Raw genomic sequence first — 24,899 nt, forward strand, 5'->3', positions numbered from 1 at the left:
CGGTTCTGTCCCGGTTGCTCCTCTTCCAGTCCAGCTCTCTGCTGTGGCCCGGGAGGGCAGTGGAGGATGGCCCAGGTCCTTGGGCCCTGCACCCGCATGGGAGACCAGGAGGAAGCACCTGGCTCCTGGCTTCGGATTGGCGCAGCGCACCAGCCGTGACAGCCATTTGGGAGGTGAACCAGCAGAAAGAAGACCTTTCTCTCTGTCTTTCCCTCTCACTGTCTAATTCTGCCTGTCAAAAAAAAAAAATACATCATTGAGTGAAAGAATGGATCCATACCATGTTAAATGTGTCAACAGAGGGAGAGTATGCATATACAGGGATGTTTCAGAGTTCATGGAATATGGAATTAAACGTTAAGCTTATTTTGATGCTAAAATGTTGAAATCCATGCTTACAGGAATCTTGAGAAAGTCCCTAGAAATGAACTGTGAAGCCCCCTTCAGTCCCTCATTACATCCATTCACTTAGCTCAGAACTTGTCTTCAAGGTAATTGGGTGGGGGGCGCGGGAAGTCAGCAAACCTTCTCTGTAAGGGCCACGGGCCGCGCTGGAAGCAGCTGCAGATGACGCACCGATGCATGGGAGTGGCTGGGTTCCAGGAAAACACTGTCTACAAAAGCAGGTGGTGGTGGGATTTGCAGTAAACGAAAACGTTGAAGATCTGAGAGAAATAGAGAAATAGCTAAGTGACTGGACACTGTAAGCACTTGCAGGCTGGGCAGAATTTACCCTGTAGCACTGGGCAGCAGCCTCGTCCCCAGACCTCTGAGGGACCCGGGACTGAGTCCTCCCCTTTGTCGGGAGTAACAGATGTTGACCTAACAGAGGGTGGTCTTGGGGAGGCGGGTGAAGTATCTGTTAGGACATCTTGGGTTGCGCGTAGCTGCAGGTGACCTGAATGGCAGTGAACACTTGTTAGACCAGTGGCCCCTGGCAGGGGAGTTCAGTGGCTTCACAGCATCCAGGATCCCAGTTCTTGGAGCGGTGGACTGCAGTGGTGTCTGACCGCCCCCTACTGGCTGAAGGGCAGTCGCACTGTTCCAGGGAGCAGGTCAACTTAGCCTCAGCAGAGAATAGCCTCTCCATGGTCCACTCTCTTCCTCTACGTCTCTCTCAAAGAGTGAGAAAAACTTTCCGAGCCCCTCTGCAGAGCTCCCTGATGTCTCTGGCAGCATGGTGCCATGGGCCACATTACACTAAGCACCAGAAGGAAAAACATTGTAATGCCTGGTCGATGCTGCGCAGGGCCCTTGTCTGTGTGCTGGGGGGCAGCCATAGAGCTCACCTGACTGTGTCTGCAAGGGCTGGCCAAGAAGTGGAGTGATTTGACCCTGTGCCACAGGGCCTCTCCTGGCTCTCGGTGAGCCCACTTGGCTTGGGGAGAGGAGCCAAAGCTGTGTGGGTGGCCATTCCCTAAGGAACACTGGTGGAGAGGCGGGGGCTCCCTCGAAGGTCTCCTGGTCTCTGGTTTCGGCTGTCTGGTCAAACCCGTGGCACCTCCATACTCTCTCAATCTGCCAGCACGTGCTGGCGCCCCCTACCCCAGGCCCCAAGGGACTCAGCTGCAGTCCTCAGCGCACTGCTCCTGGGTCAGGTCAGGCTCCCCGACACCGGCCCTGCTGTGCTTCCTGCTGGCTACAGGGAGAGGCCTGCAGAGTGAGGCTCCTGCGTGGATACCCAACTGCCGGGTGTGGCCCTCGGGGTCCTCTGTGGTCAGCTTTGGCTGCTTTTCCTGGCACCCTTCTGTGCTTCAGCCTCCCTGGGAATGGCGCCACCTGCTGCCCCTGCCCCAAGGTGGCATTGAATTGCAATCTGAAAACCAAGGTGAAAGCTCTATCTTTTGTTCACAAAGATTTATGTTGTAAGTTCACATTTAAAGCCTTCGCTCGTTATGAAGTCAGTCTGAGAACAATGGTGCCGCCTTGTGGAACACAAACCGGGCTGGGTATGGTGGACAGCTGCGGTCTCTGTCGGCCTCAGCAGCCAAATTCCCTCCTGACGCGTGTCCCCACCCAGTGCCTGGAAGTCCTGTGTCACCGTGCTGAGAACCGGCAACCTGGGGAGGTTTGGAAAGAGCCCGCCGTGAGATGTTGGGACTGCCTTGGGTTACAGTGAAGGAAGGAGCGAGAGGAAAACGTTTCACAGTTGGATCTCTGAGTGTTTAACGGCGAGGGGGCAAGGGCCCATGGTTTTTCATTACAAATAAGAAAAGCACCCTAGGGCTTCCACCGAGCACGGAAGTGAGCAAGCCAGCAGCCTGCTACGTAAAGACAAATGACAGCCGGATGGCTGCTCCCTGTGACGTCGTATGCTCATTTGGCAGAACCAGTTTGAGACATTCTGCTTCTTGATGGGAGCTCACCCTCCAGGGTGAAACCAGCCCGGGAGCCCTGACCACCCTGGCTCCAGGCCGAGGTCATCTGTCCTCCTCTGTCCTCTCTTGAAATTCCCTGAAGAGCTTTGGACACAGTGACCCCACGAGACCTTTCATGGGATAGCAGTGGCCGTTTTACCCCCGCCCTCCAGGAAGGCATCCGTCTGAGAGGCATCAGGGCCTCCCTTGCTTGCTTCTCAGCCCCGGGAGGAGCTGAGTGGCTGGGCCTGGGCAGTCAGGAGCCGTCTCTGGTCACCGGTGTGTGACCCACTGCAGGGGTCCCTTACAGCACTGGATTCCCCCTGGGACATCTCGCTCTGGGAAATGCTGAAGGCAGTGATACTGATGACGATGATGATGGAAGCTAATGCGTGTTTATTGCTTTAGTATTTAACAGGTATTTTGCTCAGCATTTTCTTATATATAAAGCATGTAGCATTTTCTTTCCCATTTTGCACATAAGCAAAAAAAGTACTTTAGAAAGATTATCTCGTGTAAGGTTGCACGGCTACTAGCTAAGTTGAGGTGGAACTCGAGCCCAAAGCATCTGGATCAGCAATGACACGCTGACAAGGCCTCCCTAGATTCAGGGAACTGGCAGCTTCTAGAACGTTCCAGTAGGTGGAGTAGGCACAGTGATTCTGTGAAGAGGAGCTTGGGACTGGAGGCCCTCAGCTGTGGCTACCAGCAGCTGACATAGCCAACTCAGAACTGCTCTGTCTTTGCAGCAAGGAGAAGAACCCACAGATTATGACCCTTCCCCAGGAGAGAAATGAGCTCACTTTAACCCAGACTCCCAGCTGTGCTCAGAGATTCCTCCCTAACTTGCCACTCTAAGATCCACCTTAGGCCAGGTCCTTGCAGTTGCAAGGAGGTAGACAGGACCCCTGCCCTCCTAGAGTCTAGTCTACTCCAGAACACACAGGGCTGGGTACCCGGTCCCCTTCCTTGGGGCAGAAGAAGTCGGTTTCTAGGTGGCTCCTGTTCCTTTGGACCTGCCTCTGCTCCCTGGGTGAGCAGCTGGAGCTGGGGACGCATAGCTCCGTGCTGCAGAGCAGCGGTCTTGGGAGGGTCTGTCTCTCTCTGGGAAAACCGTAGGGAATTCACTGATCTCTCCTGCTTAAAAAAGCACCTTGTGCCTCATGAACTTTTGAAATGCAGTTGAAAAGCAGCCATCAAAATACATTCTTAGAATTCATGGTGCTTCCAGAAATACAGATGGATGGTAGGAAAATAGGTGGCTTTCCTATGTATTATTTAAATAGTGTCCCTGGGCTAAAGCCAGTGGCTCTGTCCTCACCCCAACATTGGGGACGGTATTTAAGGGCTGAGGCTAAGAAGGCAGCAGATGGCCAGGCCAGAGAGGCTGTTTCCTTTCCCCTCACTCCGGAGCCAGTGCTGGCCCGGGGTTGGGGCCAGTTCTCCTCACCTGGCGCCAGCCTGCAGAGAGGCTGTGTATGTCTGAGAGCAGATGAGGGCAGCCTGGACAAGCCTCACCCCGGATCCTCAGTACCAACCCCAGAGTGGCTCAGGACTGCAGAATCCTGCACCTCTGTGTGCACACATGCTCTGCCCAGAGCAGACATGTCTGTTCATGGTGGTGTGTTGGGAACAGGCCACAGCCAGCCCAGCTCCGGGCCATGTTGCTGTGGTACAGTCTGTAAGACCGAAGACAGGATGGAGCCCAGAGAGAAGCCTGCCTTTCACGTCCCTACCCGAGATACCCCCCTGCGCAGTGACCAGGTCCACGCTCCTGGTCCTTTCAGCTGGCCATCAATTAGCTCCACCTACTTTTCCTAACCTTAGCAGTGAACCCTGTGCCCTAGGCAACCTGGCCTCCTGGAGGCTTTGCCAGCCCAGGGCCTCTGCTTGGCCATTTCTGTGACCTGACCATCAGCTGCACCTGTGAGGTTGTGGCCAGGTAAGAGGCCACTGCTGACTGCAATGCCTCCATCTCCTGCGCCCCCAGGGCTCTTCCTGTGGCCATTCCAGCTGCTTCACCCCTGGTGTCTCATCTACTGTGTCCCCAAGGGCAGACTGCGTCCACCCCTCCCGGCAGCACCAGCGCACTCTGCCCAGGGGCCGCTACGCATGCTGTGCTTGTGTCAGTGATGGCTGGGTGCCCAGGCACGGCAGGAGGGCCTCCGTGCTAACTGTCCTCGTCCACTAGGTCTGCGGGCGGGGGAATGAGGTCTCGGGGGTTCATCCTGGCCACCAGGCAGACGTCATAGCTGTCATGCATGAGCACGTTGACGGCGACCACATTCCACTGGTTTTCCCAAGGGTCCAGCTCCAGGATTTCTTTGGAGATAACCTCATGGCGATCTGAAAAACAGCAGAGGAGGACGACAAAGCATCATGGGGGTGTGAAATCCAGAAACCCCCGTCACTGAATGAGCTGACTTCATCTGAAGGGCATCAAGCCCCAAGAATCAGTTAACAGCCAACCGAGCAGACACACTTTGAGCAGAAGACGTAGCTTTCTCCACGCTGAAGAAACCTGAGTCCCAGCTGTAAGGTGTGCCAGGCTGTGCTGATGACTCAGCAGGGATGGGAGCAAGGTGAAGCTGCCTCGCTCACGAGGGGGCACGGCTGGAGTCCATGACCCCGTGCCAGTGCTGCCAACCCTGAACTTGTGCTTTGGGTCAGGTGCTAATGCTCAGCCATCTTCCAGTGTCCACTACCATACATTTTCTTTGGCATACTGCTTTTAGAAAATTGCTAGTGTGGTTCAAATTCCTTCATGGTTTTTTACTTTCAGGAACCCAAGATTTATGTAGAAAAAGGTTTAAAAATTTCCAGTTGAGTGTGTGTAAGTGTGCATGTGTGTGCAGGCTGTCCTTTCATTGTGAATTTGTAATTTGCTTGTATTATGGACAGGATGTGTAGGTCCTATAATTTCTACTTTGGGAAATATATTGACATTTTCTTTTGCCTTAGTTTATGGTTACTTAACGTATATCAGAAGTGTTCAAGAGCAGTGTCTGTTTTTTGCATGCTTGGTATACGGCTCTGTATTTCTTTTTTTTTTTTTTTTTTTTTGACAGGCAGAGTGGACAGTGAGAGAGAGAGACAGAGAGAAAGGTCTTCCTTTTGCCGTTGGTTCACCCTCCAATGGCCGCCGCGGTAGCGCGCTGCGGCCGGCGCACCGCGCTGTTCCGATGGCAGGAGCCAGGTGCTTCTCCTGGTCTCCCATGGGGTGCAGGACCCAAGGACTTGGGCCATCCTCCACTGCACTCCCTAGCCACAGCAGAGAGCTGGCCTGGAAGCGGGGCAACCGGGACAGGATCGGTGCCCCGACCGGGACTAGAACCCGGTGTGCCGGCACCGCAAGGCGGAGGATTAGCCTGTTGAGCCACGGCGCCGGCCACGGCTCTGTATTTCTAGAAAATTAAGCTTACTGTGCTATTTAAATCCTTCGGACACATGGATTGAGGGAAATGCCCTGTAGGGTACACATCTGATGCAGCAGCCACTGGGCACATGTAGAATGGTGTCATCCAAAGTGACTGACTATTAGATTCTATCTAATTTGAATAGCTTAAATTAGAATTCAAATGGACACGTGGCTGCCACCTATTATGGCCCGTCCATTTCTTAGCCATGTGTCCAGGATTCCATGCAGTCTTCAGGGTTATCCATTTATCTTAGTATCTCTAGCAGTTTCTCCTGAATGTATTTCAAAGCTGTGTTGTTGGGGTCAAGCCTATTGTACGAGAGCTCGTGGGAGCACTGACAGATACCACCGGGGGCTGGGGTTAGTGACAAGGGATTTGGTGAGCAGGAAGGCAGCTTACCCAGGAGAACTGGGGGCTGGGCCATGGGCCCAGTAAGGCCAGGTACTCCAGTGCGCCTCCTGCTGCCCACTGCTGCTGGGCACAGCTGCTGTACCCTTCTGAAACTCAGCAGGGAGAGGCTGAGCGGCTCACTGTGGACTCTGCTTAGATGGGTGAGAAGGCCCCCAGCCTCCCAGTGGGAGTAGGCAGTGAGCCTAACAGGAAGGTGAGAGGGCTGGCGCGGTGGGTGGCTGAAAACACGACAGTGCCACTGTCACATCTTCCTGCTTGCTCCTCCCATGGAGGCGAAGAGCATCTTCTGCCGTAGCCACGCCTGGGTTCTGTCCTGTTTGAGCTCGATGAAGGCTTCAGTGTCCTCGTTCAAACTGTCGCAGGCTGGACCTTCTACAGCGTCGGCACAGTCAGACTTGCTGTGTGTCATGTCAGTGTTTGTGGAGGAGATCTTGGTAAAACCATGTGTGCCTCTCTGGCAATCTCTCATGTTAATTACTTGGAGTAGAAGTTAATGGTCTAATGGTAAAATGAAGAAGGCAGTCAAGCGCTTTCTTAACCTTGACAGAATGTTCTAGATAACAGACCTTCTGTATGACTCCGGAGTCCTGATCTCTCAGAACAACACAGACTTGCCAAGATTTCCCCCAAGAATAACCCGACAACTTGGTGTGCCTTCTTGGGGTTACTTGTTTTGCTCTCCTATGTCTTGACCTACAGAGCTCCCAAAGCAGTGAAAACTGTGTGGCATTTCTACCTACCTACGTAGGTGGGTTTGGGTTCTTAGAACTGTATTACACTCAGTAGGGAAAGGAGATGGGGCTGGACCCCACATCTGTTGTTCTGAAGCCGGTAAGTGGCATCCTGCTCATCGTGGGATGGTGGGAACCGTACACCCTTCCTCCTCCTCCATGGGAAACAGGAGTAGAGAAAACGCTCTCCCGGTTTTTGAGGTGGGTAAGTGGGTGTCACAGACTTTTACTGCATGTGGTCGCCACCCTGGGCTGTACCCCTCGAGCTTGCAGGGGGCCCCCTCTGCTGCTGGGAGGGGTACGGGGAGAGACTTGAGAAGTGCCGCGTTCGTCGGAAGTTCATGGTGTATCACGTCAGAGCATGAGGAAACTGGAACAGGATGTGTCTGGGCCCCTGGCAGAATTGCTTCTTCCTGACTTGCTCTCTGGCAAAATGCTCGCTTCGTTCTTATTGATCATCGGACTTTGGCCACTCCCCTCCATGAGTCTCTGAGAAGACTTCTCTCATGTTTAAGAGATGGGAGTCTTCTAAGCTGCGGGTTTTTTGTTTTTTGTTTTTGCTGCCTTAAGGACAGTGCAGATCCAGAACAGGGTATGCTCTCCTCCATACTCCGGCCTCTCACAAGATCCAAGAGACATTGGCACGAACAGTAAAGCATGCGTTGACTGACCCAGGTAACTGGCTGTGTCCATCTGCTGCTGTTTGCCAAGGATTTTCTCCCCACTCATGCAGGGCAAATGGGAAGAATCAAGAAGCGAGTCTGAGGATAAATAGCTTGGAGTCCTCCTGCTTGGGGTGGGGCAAGTCTGGGTTTGCCAATGGGCCTGAGCCCCAGTGGCTGCAGCAGGAAGCGGTCAGGTGAGCCCCCTTCCTGTCTCATCCTCTTCCCCATGCTGGGGTCTCAGGGAAGCTGCTCTCACCCCAGTCTTGGTTTCAGGGCTTGTGGAGGAGCCCAAACCGAGACAGATGATTATTTTTATTCTTTGGAAACCTAATTAGAAAATGAAGTCAAGTGTGATAGTGGGGAGGGGGGAAGAATGGGTTGGATGATGTGGACGGGGAGCTAGTCCCTGCCGGACTTCTGGGATGTCACCTTCCTGATGGCCCACACCTGACCAGCCCCGGCCACTGCTGTCCACAGAAAGCCAGGCCTGAAGGCTGCAGTGTGACAGCACAGGGTGCAGTGGGTGCCCTGTGTCACGGAGGGCCCTGAGAAGAGTACAGATGGATAAGAGGGGCGAGCAGGAGGCAGACCTGGGATGAGAGGCAGGCGGAGCAGAGATCCGGGTGCCTCCCACGACCACAGCCCCAGAGCCCTTGCTTTCTTCCTGGGCCTTGGTGGCTCGGAAAATGAGCTGAATTCTGGAAATTGTTCTTAGCTTAGGCTTCTGATATAACCACTCCCTGTACTTACTGCTCAGCGTGTGTTTAGTGCTGCTGTATTTATGCTTTTTCAGTAAGTTGGCTCCATTCTTTTTGGACATAGAAATGGTATATATAGTGTATTATATGTTCCCTACACACACACGAGGAGACTTCAGAAAAGAAATGGAATTACAAGATTATTTTGGGGCAAAAGCCATTTTTTGAAATCTATACTTACAAAGGTGTTCTAAAAGTTATGGAAAATATATTACATAAAAACCATGCATGGATTTCAAACTTTGTTTTTGAACCAAAATAAACCCATCGTTTACTTCCATTTCCCACCAACCTTTTGGCAGACAGTCTGTATTGTGATGTGTACATGACACTGGAAATAAAAGTAGTAGGTCTCCCCTGGGGCATCCCAGGGCCATTGTGATGTCACCCAAGAGGGGCGCGGTGAGCGATGTCATGCTGCGAAATCGCAAGTGAACAGCGAAGGAGAGAGGACAGATGCCTCTGCAGGTGAATTCAGTGTTAGTTAACGTTCGCCACATTTGCTCTCCCCCACCCCATGTGTGCGCGCATGCATACACACACAGCGCACATGCACACACACATACAACGTGCACTTACACACACAGCGCACATGCACACACACAACATGCACACACACAGTGCTCATGCACACACAACGTGCATGTACACACACGCAGCGCACATGCACACACACAGCGTGCACGTACACACACAGTGCGCATGCACACACACAACATGCATGTACACACAGCACACATGCACACACACAGCACGCATGCACACACAGCGTGCACGTACACACACAGTGCGCATGCACACACACAGCGCGTATGCACACACACAGCGCACATGCACACACACAACATGCATGTACACACACAGCACACATGCACACACACAGCACACATGCACACACACAGCGTGCACGTATACACACAGCACACATGTGCACGCACACACACAGTGCGCATGCACACACACAACATGCATGTACACACACAGCACACATGCACACACACAGCGTGCACGTATACACACAGCACACATGTGCACGCACACACACACACAGCGCGCATGCGTGCACACACACACTTTTTCTGGAACACTTGCAGAAAGTTTACGCCTGAATACTCAGCAGGCTTTTTCTAAGAACGAGGATATCCCTTCTCATAACTACAAAGCTGTTAGCATACCTCAGAAAGGGCAACATTAACTCTACACTAGTTACTGATAACCTCAACAGCCAGGATTCTCATGTCCCCATCACCCCCAAATTGCCTAATATAGCTGCTGTTTTCAAACCCGGAGCCAAATGTCACACATTGTATTTGTTGCTCTATCCTGTTGGTCTCCTTTCCCTCAGGATGGCTCCCATCTTGGGGTTTTTCTCCACGACTTGGATGTTTTGTTATGTCCAAGCCGGTTTTCTTGTAGAACGTCTCATGTTCAGAATTTATTTTTTTCTCACAGGGTCACCTACCTTGTTCCTCTTTTACTTATAAGCTGGAGTGAAGTGCAGAGGTTTGATTAGAAGCAAGCTAAGTGCTTTGCAGGCACAGGGACAAGGAGACTGCACATTGTACCCTCTAGGGTCTGGGTTCCATGACAGTCCCAGCTCTCAGTGATGATGGCTTGGTGACAGCAGTGACCACCTGGCTTCTCCGTTGTGAAAATATGCGTTGTTCTCACTGCAGTGCACGTGGGACCTGCAGGGGAGTGCTTTGGTGCTGTCTGAGTATCTGGTTCTATAGAACCTTTCAACCAGTGCTTTCAGCATCCATTTATGGCTTTTGCTTGAACCAGTTAGTTAGGGTTACACAGTGATCTTATCTGTCCTTCTACCAGACTTTCTACATTGATCAGCAGGCTTTTCATTCAAACCCTTTGAGTGAATTACCGTTAGCTATGACTTGGGATGTCCACGTGACTCTGTTCGGCCAGTGACTGGCCTGTTGGGCTGGCTTCTCGTCTCCCGACTCCCCTAAGTCTTTGAGCCGGGCTTGCTCTCTGGGATGATGAGGTGTCTGTGCTCCAGACCTGGAATTGGCTGCTCCCTAGGGAGCACAGCCGTGTTCTAAGAAGCTGGAGAGCTCCGTTATTCCACTAATATAGACACTTCCTCATTTTTCCCTCAATTAGCTCTTTCAGGACTAGAACAAAACACATTAGGATCTGTATTCTGGGAATTTACTTGGGCTCATTACCTAGAAGGCATTTGATAAGGTCTGTTGAATGAATAGAAACCAACAGATATCAGCTAGGGAATCAACCCCAGTTGCAAATTAGAATAGTCTGAAACTGCTGTAAACATAGATAGATAGATGTCCAGGCCTCATACCCAAATATTCCAAGTTGATGGGTATGGACAGAGAGTTTAGCCCATTGGGTAACAATCTAGCCTTTGGGGCCAGAGTATCTAGATGTGATTCCCAGATTCAACATTTACCCTCATGTGACCTTGCTAGGTGGTCCCAGTGTCTGTTCTTATAAAACCGGGATAGTGTATCAGTCCACCCTGCAGACACTTGGGAGGACCAGGTAAGCGCTCAGAACAGCACCTAGCACAGAACCACTGCCAGGTGACTGCCAGCTGTCAATTTTACTTTTCCTTTGTTAGTGAGGGAATTCATGTTTGAAATAGCTTCCGCTGCATGTTTCTGATAATTCAGATTTGTCTTCTGCAGCCTTTCCACCATTAAGAGAGGACTGGATAAGACAGAGGGGGTGATCTGAGGGAAGCTTTGCTGGGTTGAGGAGGCAGAGCCCTTTGCTGTCCTGTGTGCAGGAGGGACAGATTTGGAGGGGACCTGAGGCAAAGGTGAGAACATTGCCTGGGTCCCTTAGACGTCAGCCAGGCATGATGGGGAAAATGGCCCGGAGGGGTTGAAAGCAGCAAGGACTTGGTCTGTGCTTGGGGTGGAAACCCTGCAGCCCAGATCCTGGCTGTGCTTAGGCAGCCATCGTGGCGTCCAGATGGAGATGGGGCAGGCCTCCCTGCTGCCCCGGCCTGTGGGCAGAGTGTGTTGCTCTCCTGCAATGGGGAGGGGTAGCTGTAGCTCGCAAGTATGCATGTGTGCCAGCAGCCTGCCGGCTAGACTGTGCACCGCCTGCCCTGGAGCTGGGGAAAGCAGACTAAACTGAGGGCCTGGAAGGAAGCTGCAGCTGCACCCCAAAGAGCTGGAGCAGGGATGTGTCAGCAGAGGGCCCCCCAAACCCTCTGTGAGCAGCCCTGCTATGTGGGACATGCAGAATCCGGGGGCACGGGTGAGCTGGAGACACAGAGAGGCTTTGGTGTTCATCATAGGTGTCCTGTGATGCCACTGCTCAAGCCCATGCCGTCCCTGGAAGGCAGGGTGTCAGTGTGCACATTCCTGGGGTCGCCGTGCCATGGGTCTCACTGGCTCTCCAGATTCGGCCACCTCTAGACTGGCCCCACACCCTCTCCCTGTGGGTGAGTCACCTCCGCTCCCCTAGCCCTGGAGGACGGAAGGGGAAGAGCTCTCTTTCCCTGTAACACAGCCTTTTGGCGATGTAATCAATGCCTCGTAAGCTTTTAAATGTATATAATTCAGGGAATTTTAGTGTGTTCACACAGCTCTGCAGCCACCGCCACTGTATGGTGTCAGAACCTGTTCATCACCACAATGAACCCCTCACCCATGGTCGCCCCTTCCCTTCTCCCAGGCTCCGACTGCCAGAAGCCTGCTTTGCGTCCCTGGCTGCTGCCTCTTCTGGGTGTTTCCCAGACACCGAGCCCACAACTGTGGCCTTTCGTGACTGCCTTCTTCGACCTGGCCTGACATTTTCAAGGTTCATTTATATTGCAGCATATGAATTAGTGCTTCATTTCCTTTTCCTCTCAATGAACAACATTCCCCCGTGTGAATGGACCGTGCTTACCCATTCTTCAGAGGGTCAACACGCGGTCTTTCCACATTTTGGTGGTTAGGGATACTGCTGCGAAGAACATCCACATACCAGCGTGGGGCGTTTTACTCTCTCATGGGTTCACACGAGTCTGTGTTCAGCCTCCTGAGGAGCTGCCAGGGCCGTTGTCCATAGCAGTGCCACTTGTCTCATCCCCCGCAGAGTCTGAGGGTTCTGAATTCTCTCGTCCTTGTCGTGCTTGTTATTATCTGCCCTCTTTGTACGGTCATCCTACTAGTGGCTAGGAAGCATTGGTTCATGCACTGGATTTGCTTTTCTTTAATGGCTGAGGATAGAGAATATGGCTGTTTGTCTCTGTTCATTGAAGAAATGTCTGTTCAGCTCCTTGGTCAATTTAAAAAATAGGTCATTTGTCTTATTAAGATTTCTGTGTACATTTTAGATGCAAGTCTCTTACCAGACACATGATTTGCAAATATTTTCTTTTATCCTGTGGGTTGTCTTTTCATTTTCTTTATACTACCTTTTGAAGCTCAAAAGTGTTAAATTCTGAAGTGTGGTTTATCTACTTGTGTGTGTGATAAAGATTTAAGCCCATGTTTTCTTCTCATATTTTTATTGTTCTCACTCTCATGTTTGGATTTTTGATCCTTTTTTTTTTTTCGCATGATATAAAGTAGGGTTTCCAAGTCGCTCGTTGCACCTGGATTTCCAGTTATTCACCTTTTGCTGCCACAAGGATCCTTTGCCTGTTAAGCCATCCTGGAAGCCTTGTTGCAAATCAGCCGACTGTAAACAGGGAGGATTGTTTCTGGACTCCCCAGTCTGTTCCACTGATCTATACGTCTTTTATTGGGCCAGTACCACATGCTCTTGATTATTGTAGCTTTGACATATGGTTTCGAATTAGGAAGTATGAGTCTTCCAACTTTGTTCTTCATCTGCAAGACTGTTTTGAATTTCTGGGTCTCTTGAATTTTCTTGTTAAAGACTTTACTTATTTACGAGGTAGATTTGCAGACAGAGAGAGGGAGAGACAGAGAGAAAGGTTTTCTGTCCGCTGGTTCATGCCCCAAATGGCCACAACAGCTGGAGCTAGGCTGATCTGAAGCCAGGAACCAGGAGCTTCTTCCAGGTCTCCCACACAGGTGCAGGAGCCTGAGCACGTGGGCCATCTTCAACTGCTCTCCCAGGCCATAGCAGGGAGCTGGATTGGAAGAGGAGCAGCCGGGACACAAACCAGAGCCCATATGGGATGCTGATGCTGCATTTTGAGGCTTAGCCCGCTACGCCACAGTGCCGGCCCCTCTTGAATTTCTGTACTAATTTTAGATGAGCTCCTCAGTTTTTGTATATGTGATATTTATTTAGATTTTCAATTTCTTTTAATGATTTAAATTTTTCAGTGTACACATTTTTATTAAATTTAATTCTAAGTGTTTTATTCTTTCTGTTGCTATTATAGATGGAATTGTTTTCTTGTTTTCATTTTTGAATTGTTCATTGCAAGTATGCAGACATGCAATTGCTTTCAGTATATTGATCCTGTGTCTTGAAACCTTGCTAAACTTGCTTATTAGATGAGGTTTTTCTTTGGGCACAAGTAATTCCTTACGAGTCTCTAAGCAGAAGATCATGTCGTATACAATAGTTACTATTTTCCAACTTCGGTGCCTCGTATTTCTCCTAACTGCCTGGTTGGAACCTCCAGTACAGCATTGAGTAGACGTGGCGACAGGGAACATCCTCGTGTTGTTCCTCCTTTTAGGGGAAACGCTTTCCGTCTGTGACCGTGAACTGTGATGCAGGCTGTGGATTTTGCACAGATGCCCTTTATCAGGTTGAGGAAGCCACCCGCTTTTTCTCGTTGGTTAAGTATTTCTGTCATGGCGGGTATTGGATTTTGTCAGACCCCTTTTCTGCATCTGTTGAGAGATTCATCCTGTCGCTGTCCCCCATTCTGTTAATGTGGTATAGCCCGTAGGGAATTTGCAGATGGTGAGCCAACCTTGAGTTTTTGGGATAAGTCTGTCGTCACGATATATAATTATTTTTCTGTGTTCCTGGATTCACTTTACTAGTGTTGCATTGGGGATTTTTGCATCCATATTCGTAAAGGATATTGACCTACAGTTTTCTAGAAACACTTTTGTCTGGTTTTGGATAATATGGCCTCACAGAATGAGTTGGGAAGTGTTCCCTCTTCTGTGTGTTGTGAGAGTTTGTGGAGGGTTGGCACTAGGAGCTCTGAGCTTCTGGGAGCACAGTACCGTCTCCCTTGTCCTGTTTTGTCAGTAGAGAACAGAGCCCTCCTGGTGAGTGCCAGCACCCTGTCAAGCTCTGTGAAGGCTCTGCGATTTCCTCAGCTCGCTCTCAGTGGTGCTGACAGAAGATACGGGACTCCCAGCTCAGGGCTGAAGGACATCATCAACATGGCAGTAGCATAGCTGGGCTACCAGCATTTTTTAAAAAAGATTTATTTACTTATTTGAGAGGTAGAGTTACAGATATATAGAGAGAGGTCTTCCATCTGCTGATTCACTCCCCAAATGGCTGTAGTGGCCAGAGCTGGGCTGATCCAAAGTCAAGAGCCAGGAGCTTCTTCCGGGTCTCCAATGTGGGTGCAGGGGCCCAAGGACTTGGGCCATTTTCTGTTGCTTTCTGAGGCCATAGCAGAGAGCTGGATCAGAAGTGGAGCAGCCAGGATACAAACTGTTGCCCATGTGGGATATTGGCACTGCAGGCGGAGGCTTAGCCCACTGCACCACACCGCAGGCCCTGGGGTACCAGCATTTTAAGCATCAGTTATTTGAGCCCCCATTCTCACAGGGCAACAGGAAGGACGCTGGCTGATACCTGCACAGTGGCCTGCATTGCTGGAGACAAAGCCTGAGCTTAGGGAACCTGAATCCTGTGAGGACTGGCAAGTGTGTCTGCCCTTTGCTGTGGAGGGAGACACCGTGTCCTGTAAGGCTGTGTGCTGTATAAGGATGCTTGCACAGACAGTCTAGAACAGAGGCAGCCAGTGTCTGCTCTGAGGACATGCAGAAACACCCGAGAGCCATGGAGAACTGTCTCCCAGTGGTTTCTCCTGCTCCTGTTCTCCTTAACACCCTCCTTATTACTCCTCTGTGATGAGCATTTTGAATTCAGCTTTTGCTTTTATCAGCTGCACATTCACATGATTTAAAAAGTTAGATATGGGGCTGGCGCTGTGGCATAGTGGGTAAAGCTGCTGCCTGCGGTGCTGGCATCTCATATGGGTGCCGGTTCAAGTTCTGGTTGCTCCACTTGCCATCCAGCTCCATGTTAATGTAGCTGGGAAAGCAGCAGAAGATGGCCCAAATGCTTGGGCCCCTGCACCCATGTGAGAGACCTGAAGAAGCTCTTGGCTTCGGATTGCTCCAACTCCATCTGTTGCTGCAATTTAGGGAGTGAACCAGTGGATGGAAGACCTTTCTCACTCTGCCTCTCTGTAACTCTGCCTTTCACATAAATAAATAAATCTTTAAAAAAAAAAAAAAAGCAGATAGCTCTCCAAGTCTTAGCCGTTACAAGTAGCTGTCTCTACCCCATTGCTCATCTTTCTCCTCTCCACTCTGGCTGATGCTCCTGGCCCTGACGGACGTATCTGTAGCTAGCGTTCCTTGCTGCTGCGGCTTCTCGATTTCTCAAATGAAGGTGTCAAAGGCTCTGGGCTCCCACCAGAGCCTGGGTGTGGCTTCCTCTCACATCCCTGCCACATCTGCCTACTCTCTGTTTCCTTTTTTCCCAGTACACTTAAGGCATGGTTCTGGTTAGCTCAGAATTGAGTGTGCACTTGATTATGAGACTGTTATTATAACGTGCTACGTGGCCTGCTTTTTCTGTCCTACACAGCTTACAGTTGGTTTATTCTGAAGTTGTTTCATCTTTGTTACTTTCCATTGCTCTTCTTCACATGTCCAAATATTTAAGTCTTCTTTGCTAATAATGAGGTTTCATCCTTTTTCTCTTCTTTGCGGCCCCTCCCACAGATCCCCTCGTCCAGCTCCATCACCCAGGCTGTACCCTGGACCCACCGTGTGGCTGCCACTCCTGGGCCTTCACTCACTCCCCTCCCAGGGGTTTCCTGGTTTCTGTGCTATGTTTAATTTGACCTCTAGATCTCATGTCTGCTCGTCCTTGGTTTATATATTCATTTTTAAAAAACTCATTTGTTTGAAAGGCACAGTGACAGAGAGGGAGAGACACAGAGAGAAGTATCCATCTGCTGGTTCACTCCCCAGATGCCCACAGCAGCAGAGACTGGCCAGGCTGAAGCCAGGACCTAGGAACTCCATCTGGGTCTCTCATGTGAGTGGCAGGAACCATCATGTGCTGCCTGCTGGGTGTACTAGCAGGAAGCTGGATGGGAAGCAGAGGTAGGAATTGAACCCAGGCACTTTGATAAGGAATGCAGGTGGCCCACGTGCTGGGTTAACAAGCACAACATTCGATCCTGTAGATTCCGCTGAAGCATATTCTGATGAAAGGGCACATGGTAGAAAAGCTTTTTGATCATTACAAGTCTGAAAATGAGCCCTTACGCTTAATAGTGCAGCAGATATAGAAGTACAGGTGAGGAGTTGGCATTGTGGTATAGCAGGTTAAGCTACCGCCTGCGATGCTGGCATCCCATAGGGGCACTGGTTTGAGATCCAGCTGCTCTGCTTCTGATCCAGCTCCCTGCCTGGGAAAGTAGCAGAAGACGGCCCAAGCGCTTGGGACCCAGAAGAAACTCGAGGCTCCTGGCTTTGGGTTGGCTCAGCCCTGGCTGTTGCAGCCATTTGGGAAGCGAACCAGTGGATGGAAGATTGCTTGCTCGTGTGTGCACGTGTGCTGTGTGTGTGTGTGTGTGTCTCCCTGTCTCTGTAACTCTATAAAAAGAATTATAGGTGAAAAATCATTTTCCCATGAAAGTTTTGAAGGCGTTTGCTTACTTTTCTTCCAGCTTTCAGTGCCATGGTCAGAGCCTGTTTCTTGGCAGTGCATGTGAAACTGTTTTTGTTCTCCCTAGAAACTTGGGGACTCCAGCATCGCTCTGCTGAGTTTGGTTTGGGGACATTTTCCTTCACTGTCCTGGGGCTCAGTGTGTCCGTCAGTCTGGTTACTTCAGCTCTGCCGCAGTCCCTAAATTTACTTCCCAGGGGATCTGTGGCTCTTGCTCCGCTCTCTCCTGTCGGAGCTCCTGTTATGCCAGCGTTGGCCTCCTGGACCTCACGTCTCATTTTCCACGCACGCACTCTGCCTTCCAGGCTGTTTCCCCACTGTCCCCTCCGCGTTTTCCGCTGTGGCTTCCATGTCTGCTATAGTGTTTTTGGTTTCTAAGAAATCTTTAAAGCCCCTTCCCCATTCTGTTGATGCTGCATTTTCTCTTCTCCTTGAGGCACAGCCTCCTGTTTCCCCCCACGTGGTTTTTCTTTGTTTTGCTTTCCATCTTTGGTGGACATGCTTTGCTCCAATGCTGGTGATCCTTGGCTGTTTGGTCTACTTTAAGAACAGGTGCTGCTGGGCTGGTGCTGTGGCTCACTTGGTTGGTCCTTCGCCTGCGGCGCCAGCATCCCATGTGGGTGCCGGGTTCTAGTCCTGGTTGCTCCTCTTCCGGTCCAGCTCTCTGCTGTGGCCTGGGAGGGCAGTGGAGGATGGCCCAAGTGCTTGGGCCCCTGCACCCGTATGAGAGACCAGGAGGAAGCACCTGGCTCCTGGCTTTGGATCAGCGCAGTGCGCCAGCTGTGGCGGCCATTTGGGGGGTGAACCAATGGAAGGAAGACCTCTCTCTGTCTCTCTCTCTCTCACTGTCTGTAACTGTACCTGTCAACTTAAAAATAAAAATAAAAATAAAAATAAAAATAAAAATGACGCTGCTGTGCTTTGGGTGTGTTCCCCAAGACACATGTGTGGGAAGCTTGGTCCTCAGTTTGGCAATGGCCAAAGGTGTGGCCTGGTGGTACGTCCTTCAGCCTCTGGCGTACTGCCTTGAGATGAGGCACAGGGAGCTCTTGGGGGGACCCCGAGTTCTTGAGAAAAGTTGTTGTAGCAGTGTGAGCCCGACCCTGACTGCTCTCGGCTTCTTGTCTGGTGATGTGCCGGCTCTCTCCTGGATGCTGCCCTGCATGGCTCCCTTCCCAGAGACCAGGGCCTCCAGCCACTCGAGCTCAGTGACCTTTTTTATCAGGGCAGCTTCCCCAGCTCACTCCCATAGCTGAAGAGTAGGGTAACGGGCTCATCCGCGTCCCGTGGGAGGCTCTGTGAGATTTCCCACAGGGCTGGCTGGCTTTGCCTTTCTGGGGCTGGTGAGATCCTCAAGGGAGAACCTTCTCATCTTGCTGCCCACGTGCTGGGAGTCCGTGAGGGAGGCAGCGGGGAGGTCATGCTCACTGCGTCCCGTTTCCAGCACTGGCAGCCTGACCTGGCCTCCTGGCCTCCACTCCAGCGTCCGAGGGGGCAAAGGCAGGATAGGGGCACAGAGAACCGAGCGGTGCTGAGGGTTCTCTGTCTCCTGCGCCTCCTGCCTTTCCTCTTCCAGACTCTGAGATGCCCTGGGGTCTGCGGCACAAATCCGGGTTTTTCTTTGCTTTTCCCGTTGCCAGGGTGGGACTGCACTTCCTCAGATCCGGCTGGTAATTGCTCATTCATCTGCTTTGCAGCTTCCCAAACTGCGGCGCCATGGTCCTCCCTCCTCTCCCTGTCTAACTGTGCTTGTTCATCTGCTGTCGCTGCAGTGGGTGTGGCGAGGAAACAGAGGTGTTCAGCCTGCTACTGTTTTAAGCAGAACTAAATCGCTCCATTTGTAACAGAGTCTGTGTTCATCGGATGCTGAGCATCTCGAGATTGTGTCCCAGATGCCTGTTCAAGATATGTTCCAATCAGATATTTTAATTGACAAAATGTGTTACCGGAGATTAATTTCTTTCTGAATTAATAAATGGGACAAGTCGGTGTGTGTCACATGGGGAGAGAAAATTCAGTGTCTGCTCTTGGTCTGATGATGATGGGGTCGGCTTGATCACAATGGGCTGTTATGTAATTGTTCTGTTTTGCATAAAGTCCCAGCGACGGTTCATTCAGCTAATCCCAGACAGTCTACCATTTTAGAACCAAATAATTAAAGTGGACTTGGAGAGCTCATGGAGTGAATCCCTCTCCCTCTGGCTGCAAATTAGCCTGTTAGAGCTCACAGCATGCATTTGGCAAGTTTAGGGGAAAAAAAAAGGTTCTCTAGCTCAGGCTTCTGCCAAGGAAGATAAGATAAAGGAAGAAGAACAGAAAGCCTTCCAGGACCTCAGAAGCTAATTACCTCCACCCTTGCTTCCCCTGGCATGCTCTGTCCATCTTTTCTGTCTGGAGAAAGCAGAAGACCAGGGGCTGGGGAGGAGCTCGCCGGATGGGCTGGGAGCCTACCAGGCACAGACCCAGAGCCTCCCCCAGGCTGGCCAGGAGCCGGCGAAGGCATATGCCAGGAGCCTCCCCCTGGCCGGCCAGGAGGGAGCGCTCGGTGCCCCGGCTCCCTATGCCTGGGCTTTGGTTCCTGTCCCCACAGCTCCCTAATCACAGGCAGAGGTTGAGCCGGGTACTTCTCAGGCCTCCTTGCTGGGCCAGGTTTCTTGCTGCTTGGACAGGTTCCAAACTTTACCCGACCATGCATGTGGCGTTTAATGTGAAGAAAACAAAACAGAACACGGCCTACAAAGTCCTTGGAAGAGCGGATGGAGAAAGGCAAAGTAAAATCCCACATCTTCAGGTGGATGGAAGCGAAGCAGTCAAAGCGACAGCGAGGCCGGGCTCCAGCAGCTCCTGCCCTCTGTCTGCAGGCTCCGATCTGTTCTCGTCCCTGCTCCTGGCTTAGGAATATGTGCTGCAGTAGAAGAAAGCAGATGCCAAGAGTGCCTCATTTTCACTTGGAAATACGTGTGCACGGTCTCGGATTGACCCAAACTTCTTCCCTCTTGTCTTTTGTGTAAAACTACAGCACCACGGTCATCTCAAAGGAAATTAGTAATTCCTTAATATCTACCATTTAACACGCTGGTCCATGCTCAGATTTCCTAGGTTACCTGAAACGTAGTTTTCGTATGGAAGATTTGTTTGAGTGAAGACTCAAGTAAGACAAGACCTACCTGTTGCATTTTGTTCTAGTCTCATAATTCATAAAGAGAACCGTGTTCCTTAACTTGTTTGTCACTATGTGCTCATAAAAGGAAGGGGACTTAGAAAAGTCCACTTGCTGCAGCGTCAGCTCTGTTCTCATCTAGAATTCTTACAACTCTGTGAACCCCGAGGCCTCTGTTCCATGGGCACTGCTGGCCCGTGCCTCCACTAGTGGCTAAGAATTCAGCAGTCACGGAAAACAGAACCGCACTCTGCCTGATTTGCTGATACAGCCAATCGAACTTCGGAGACATCTGCCTGCCAGATTGATGTACGTTTCAAAGTTTCTTTCTCATATCAAAAACTTGGGGTCACGTGTGCAGAACACAGTGATGGTACTATGGGATTCCTGGAAACCAAGTTTAGCACTGGGGATTATTCTAGAAACGCAGGAAGACGAGTCTTGTGGGTCTCGGTTGACGACGACAGAGATGCAACCCCATGCGTCTGGTTGATCCTCTTCTTCTGTCTGTTCTTCCTGTGCTTCACTGTCTCCATGAGCCCTGCTACCAGGCATCAGTCTACTCTCCACTCCTCCTCTCACCACACTCCACGCACCCAGTATGTACAGTGTCTGCCACATGCCAGATGCATTATAAGCCGGATCCCATGGAATCGTGCAACAGCTGTGGACATCATGGCTGCATTTGGTAGATAAGGAAACCCACGTCCAGAGGCCAGGTGAGTTGTTCTGGCTCCCTGAGCTCCCAAGCCAGGCCCTCGGCAGCACGCAGGCTCTGAGCAGCATGCACTAGTGATTGGGGCAGGAAGGGGAGGTCAAGAGCAGCATCAGAGGAGGTAACAGAACACTGAAACCTGGCCCGGTACCTGCTCCGTGGAATCCCCCGCAGACATACAGCTTCCCGTCCACCGCTCCTGCGTTGGTAGCATTGGTTCGCAGTGAGAGGAGGGGACTTGGCATGGGCGGGCCCTCGCGCCAGAAGTCCCCATCCGGGTTGTAGATCTCCACCACGTCAAGGCATTTCCGAACCTGGCCTTTATCTCGACCAACACAGCCAATTCCACCTGCAGAGAATCACGCCCAGAAGTTAGATAAGAATGGACACCCTCCAACGGACAGCACCCTTGTCCCGTGGGTCTGTGTCACAGACCTGTGGGCCTTTGTTCTCTGTCTTGCCTGGTGCTACTTCTAAGCGAATTTCTCAGCAATAGCAACGTATACTGCGCAGTCCATGGTCAAGATCAATGTCAGTTTTACTCAGGGTGCTTCCTGTTTGTGCCTGTGCACCAGACTGACTCTACTGCAGGCCTGCGCGTGCCCAGAGCCCGGCATCCAGGGGCATCCCCTCTACTGTGAACCTCAGGGCTGAGGGTGGGGCTGCCCTGACTTGGACACCTGCTTCACTGTGGGCTGTTGGCAGAGACCTCCTGACTGGCCAGCTGGGGAGGTGTCCTTCCCCTCCCTCACCATTGCAGGCTGGTATCTCGCTTAGGGTTAGGGTCAGGGTCAGGGTTAAAGTTAGGGTTAGGGTCATCCGTGGGTTTACAGTCCATTTAGTGGCTGTTCATTCAATGCCTATACAATGAAAGCGATGAGCGAAGTGACATGAGTTTAAAAAGACCAGTGAGGCAGGTCTTAAGAAGTTAATGGGGTGGAAGGGGTCACGTGTACGAATAAACAGAAGAGTGGGCATCTCAGCAGGTGTCCAAAAAGAGATAGAAATTGGGTTCTAAAGTCAGAGGAGGTGACGAGTGACAGAAGCACAAGGTGAGGTTCAGCACCACCCCTATGGGAGAAGCAGCCGTGTAAGAACTCCCAGCCTGTAGGAACGGGAGGCACACGTTTGTGAGCAATTCTTTGTGTTGTTTTTCCATCCGGGGTCCCGCGGTGACAGGTCCAGCAGTCTGGGCTGCACTCCCTGACTTGGAGGGCAGAAGGTGAGTCCCCTGTGGTGGGGCTGTCATCAGTGACCTCGTTCGCCCAGACTCCTGCCCAACCCACATGGCCAACCAAAGATCCGTGCTGTGCCAGCCTGGGCTAAGCCAGCTCTTTACCACAGACGGGGCCCTCAAGTGGCCATCACTCACGTCAAATGGGGACTGGCTGAGGAGGTGATGTTGACCTCACTGGGGGGGCCAAAACCAAGAACTGCCCCCATCTCTCGAGAAATCAGCCGTGCACCGTCTCAGGCCCGTTCCTCTCCCCGCTGTTTAGCAGCCGTCACCCTGCCCAGCGGTGACTGGACAGTGTCCCCATGTCGCCTGCACGCCTGTCTTGCTCACTGACTGTGGTCCTGAGCCTCACGGCCCCAGAACCCAGCACGATGCCTGGCACAACAAGACCATCACCTCTGCCTCTGCCGTCCCAGCTGTCCGGTGGGACAGCTCTGTGTCCCCCGGGGGCAAAGGCCATGCTTTGTGTCCCCAAGAAGATTGACGGGCACAGTCGACTTTGACCAGCATACACGACGCTGGGAGGGGACTTTGGAGGAAAAGTCTCCCCCACTCCTGCTTTGCAGATGGAGCTCGGCCCGTCTCTGTCTCAGTATCCGGGGAGTGAGGCTCTAAGGAAGCTTTTAGCTGTTTTCTCTCTTACCCGACTGGATAAATAATTCAGCCAGTCACAGTGCCAAGTGTGAGGCGGGTGCTGTCACGGAGGGGGCGGGGGTGCACAGGCCTGGGTGAGCGGCAGGCTCTGCGGCCCATGGGCCCCCGGTCACGGGGGTGCTGCTGTGGCGAGGGGTGTCTGGGCCTGACAGAGTGGGATTTCCTGTTGGTGAGGCGGGGGCCCTTAAAGAAGGTTTATCCATACCAGATGAGCCCAGCACGTACCCCTGAGGTTGGAGTAAGATGGTCCGGTTATCTGGGGAAGACCTGGGAGGGCTTGCACCCAGGTGCTCACACCCTAGCCACTCTAGGGGACCAGTGAGTGGAAGCAAACAGGTTGATGGCTCATCGCTGGGGCTCAGGCTGGGGCCCGGGGAGCAGCCACCTTCTAGAGCGTAATGCGGAAGTTCCGCCTGGAGGCCGGTTGGGAGCTGTGCGGCACAGGGCGTGCAGGGTGGGCTTCCTCCCCTTGCTCTTTGGGAGAGTTAGAGTGCTGCCCTGCTGCTGAGCGTCCTTGGCTAACGTTCAGCCCCAGCTCTGCCAGAACTGACCTCGCGAGTCGGTGGCGTCCTCTGTGGCTGGCGGACCGTCCACAGGCTGCGCTGCAGAGTGACAGGGACCACGGGGGGCTCTGCCTAGACACCACTCTGTGTCACCTGGCTGTAATTCCACCAGCAGCTATACTCTGCAAGCAGCAGGCTTAATGAGCTTAAGCTGAAGGTGAATCTTGATTAGATAAATAATCAAATAAAAGCGTGGTCTTTATTAATAAGTCAGCACCAGCGCGACAAGAGCGATCTTTTGAAGAGAGGAGTCCTAGGGTAGGATCGGCACTTCTGTAGAATTTCAATGAGAGACCTCGGGATCTTTAATTTATGTGCTACCACAACCTCTGAGCATCACTTCTCTTTGTTCAGAAGCAGACAGATGAGTAGAAATCTTCCTTGCAAGTCCGACCCAAGTGGCCCTCAAGTGCAGATTCTATGCCGTGGTTTTGGGGTGATCCACAAGCAGTGCCTCCCTCCCCTCTCATTTCTGCCGAGGTAAATATTCCCTCTGCTTGTGCTCTTGTATTCTAGATTGGGAGAAAACCTCCTCCCCCACAGAGCCTGGCAGGGAGCCGGCTGAGGGCAGAGAGAGGTGGTTCTTCTCTGGTCCGCTCCAAGGGTTTGCGTCCCAGTTGCCCTTGGGCTCCCGATGCCCTTCTGCTCCCAGGGAGCCTCCAGGTAGTGGCTGATGCTGTGCTTCCGGGGCTGGATCCAGAACAGGAGGGGGCTGTGGCTCTGCTAAGCCCTGCAGTTGCCAAAGGAGCCCTGGGGCAGAACATACACTTTGTCACTGCCCTGGGCACCTGTGAGCTGTGGGAAAGAGACCCTGCTTCCTGTTCCCACCAGCTGGACAGAGTTGCTCAGTTTAATCTCTCGAAGTTTCAACTTTCTTACCTGTGTATTGAGGACAATATCAGTTTCACAAATTGTTGTAAAGATTCAGTTCTTAGATTACCCTGCGAAGGGGGTAAAGGGGAGGAGGAACACGGGGAGTCGTTGCGTCCCTGGTGCGGCCACAGAAACCTTTCTTTTTATAGACTTTGGTGCACTGCGGGTAGCGGGCGTCAAGATCCCCAAAGGTTAATTCTCGTTCTCGTTCCTGTCTCAGAGGGTTGCACAAGTAAACTAGTATTTACCGAAGTTGCTGAAATCTATGTTGGATTATCCTCAATTTAATTACTGCCATGTCTATGATGGTTTCCTGGCTCGGTGGTCAAGTTAGATGTTTCTTTTGAGGCTGAAAGAAAGAACCAGGAGGGCAAAAGGCTAACAAATTACACAGAGCTAGACTTTTGGGTGGAGGGAGACACACTCTGGTGCGACTTCCAGTAACTCGTTTGGTCATAAACATTGGCAAGAGCAAGCCAGCAGAGACAGCCATTGGTGGGCATTGCTCAAGACAG

At 51.7% G+C, this 24,899-nt stretch overlaps 1 protein-coding gene across 1 annotated transcript in view; it reads right to left on the minus strand.

The window, feature by feature from the left end:
* Positions 1–2,793: 2,793 nt before the first annotated feature.
* KBTBD12 (kelch repeat and BTB domain containing 12) overlaps positions 2,794–24,899 on the minus strand; it is a 64,055-nt gene continuing 41,949 nt past the window's right edge. The window contains exons 5-6 of the mRNA XM_062200094.1: positions 21,209–21,406; positions 2,794–4,703 (exon numbers count right to left, since the gene is read on the minus strand). Coding sequence (XP_062056078.1) covers positions 4,528–4,703; positions 21,209–21,406 — 374 coding nt within the window. The 3' untranslated portion in view covers positions 2,794–4,527. The remainder of the gene's footprint in view (positions 4,704–21,208; positions 21,407–24,899) is intronic.

Source organism: Lepus europaeus, chromosome 9 (genome assembly GCF_033115175.1).
Source record: "Lepus europaeus isolate LE1 chromosome 9, mLepTim1.pri, whole genome shotgun sequence".
Classification (NCBI taxonomy): domain Eukaryota; kingdom Metazoa; phylum Chordata; class Mammalia; order Lagomorpha; family Leporidae; genus Lepus; species Lepus europaeus.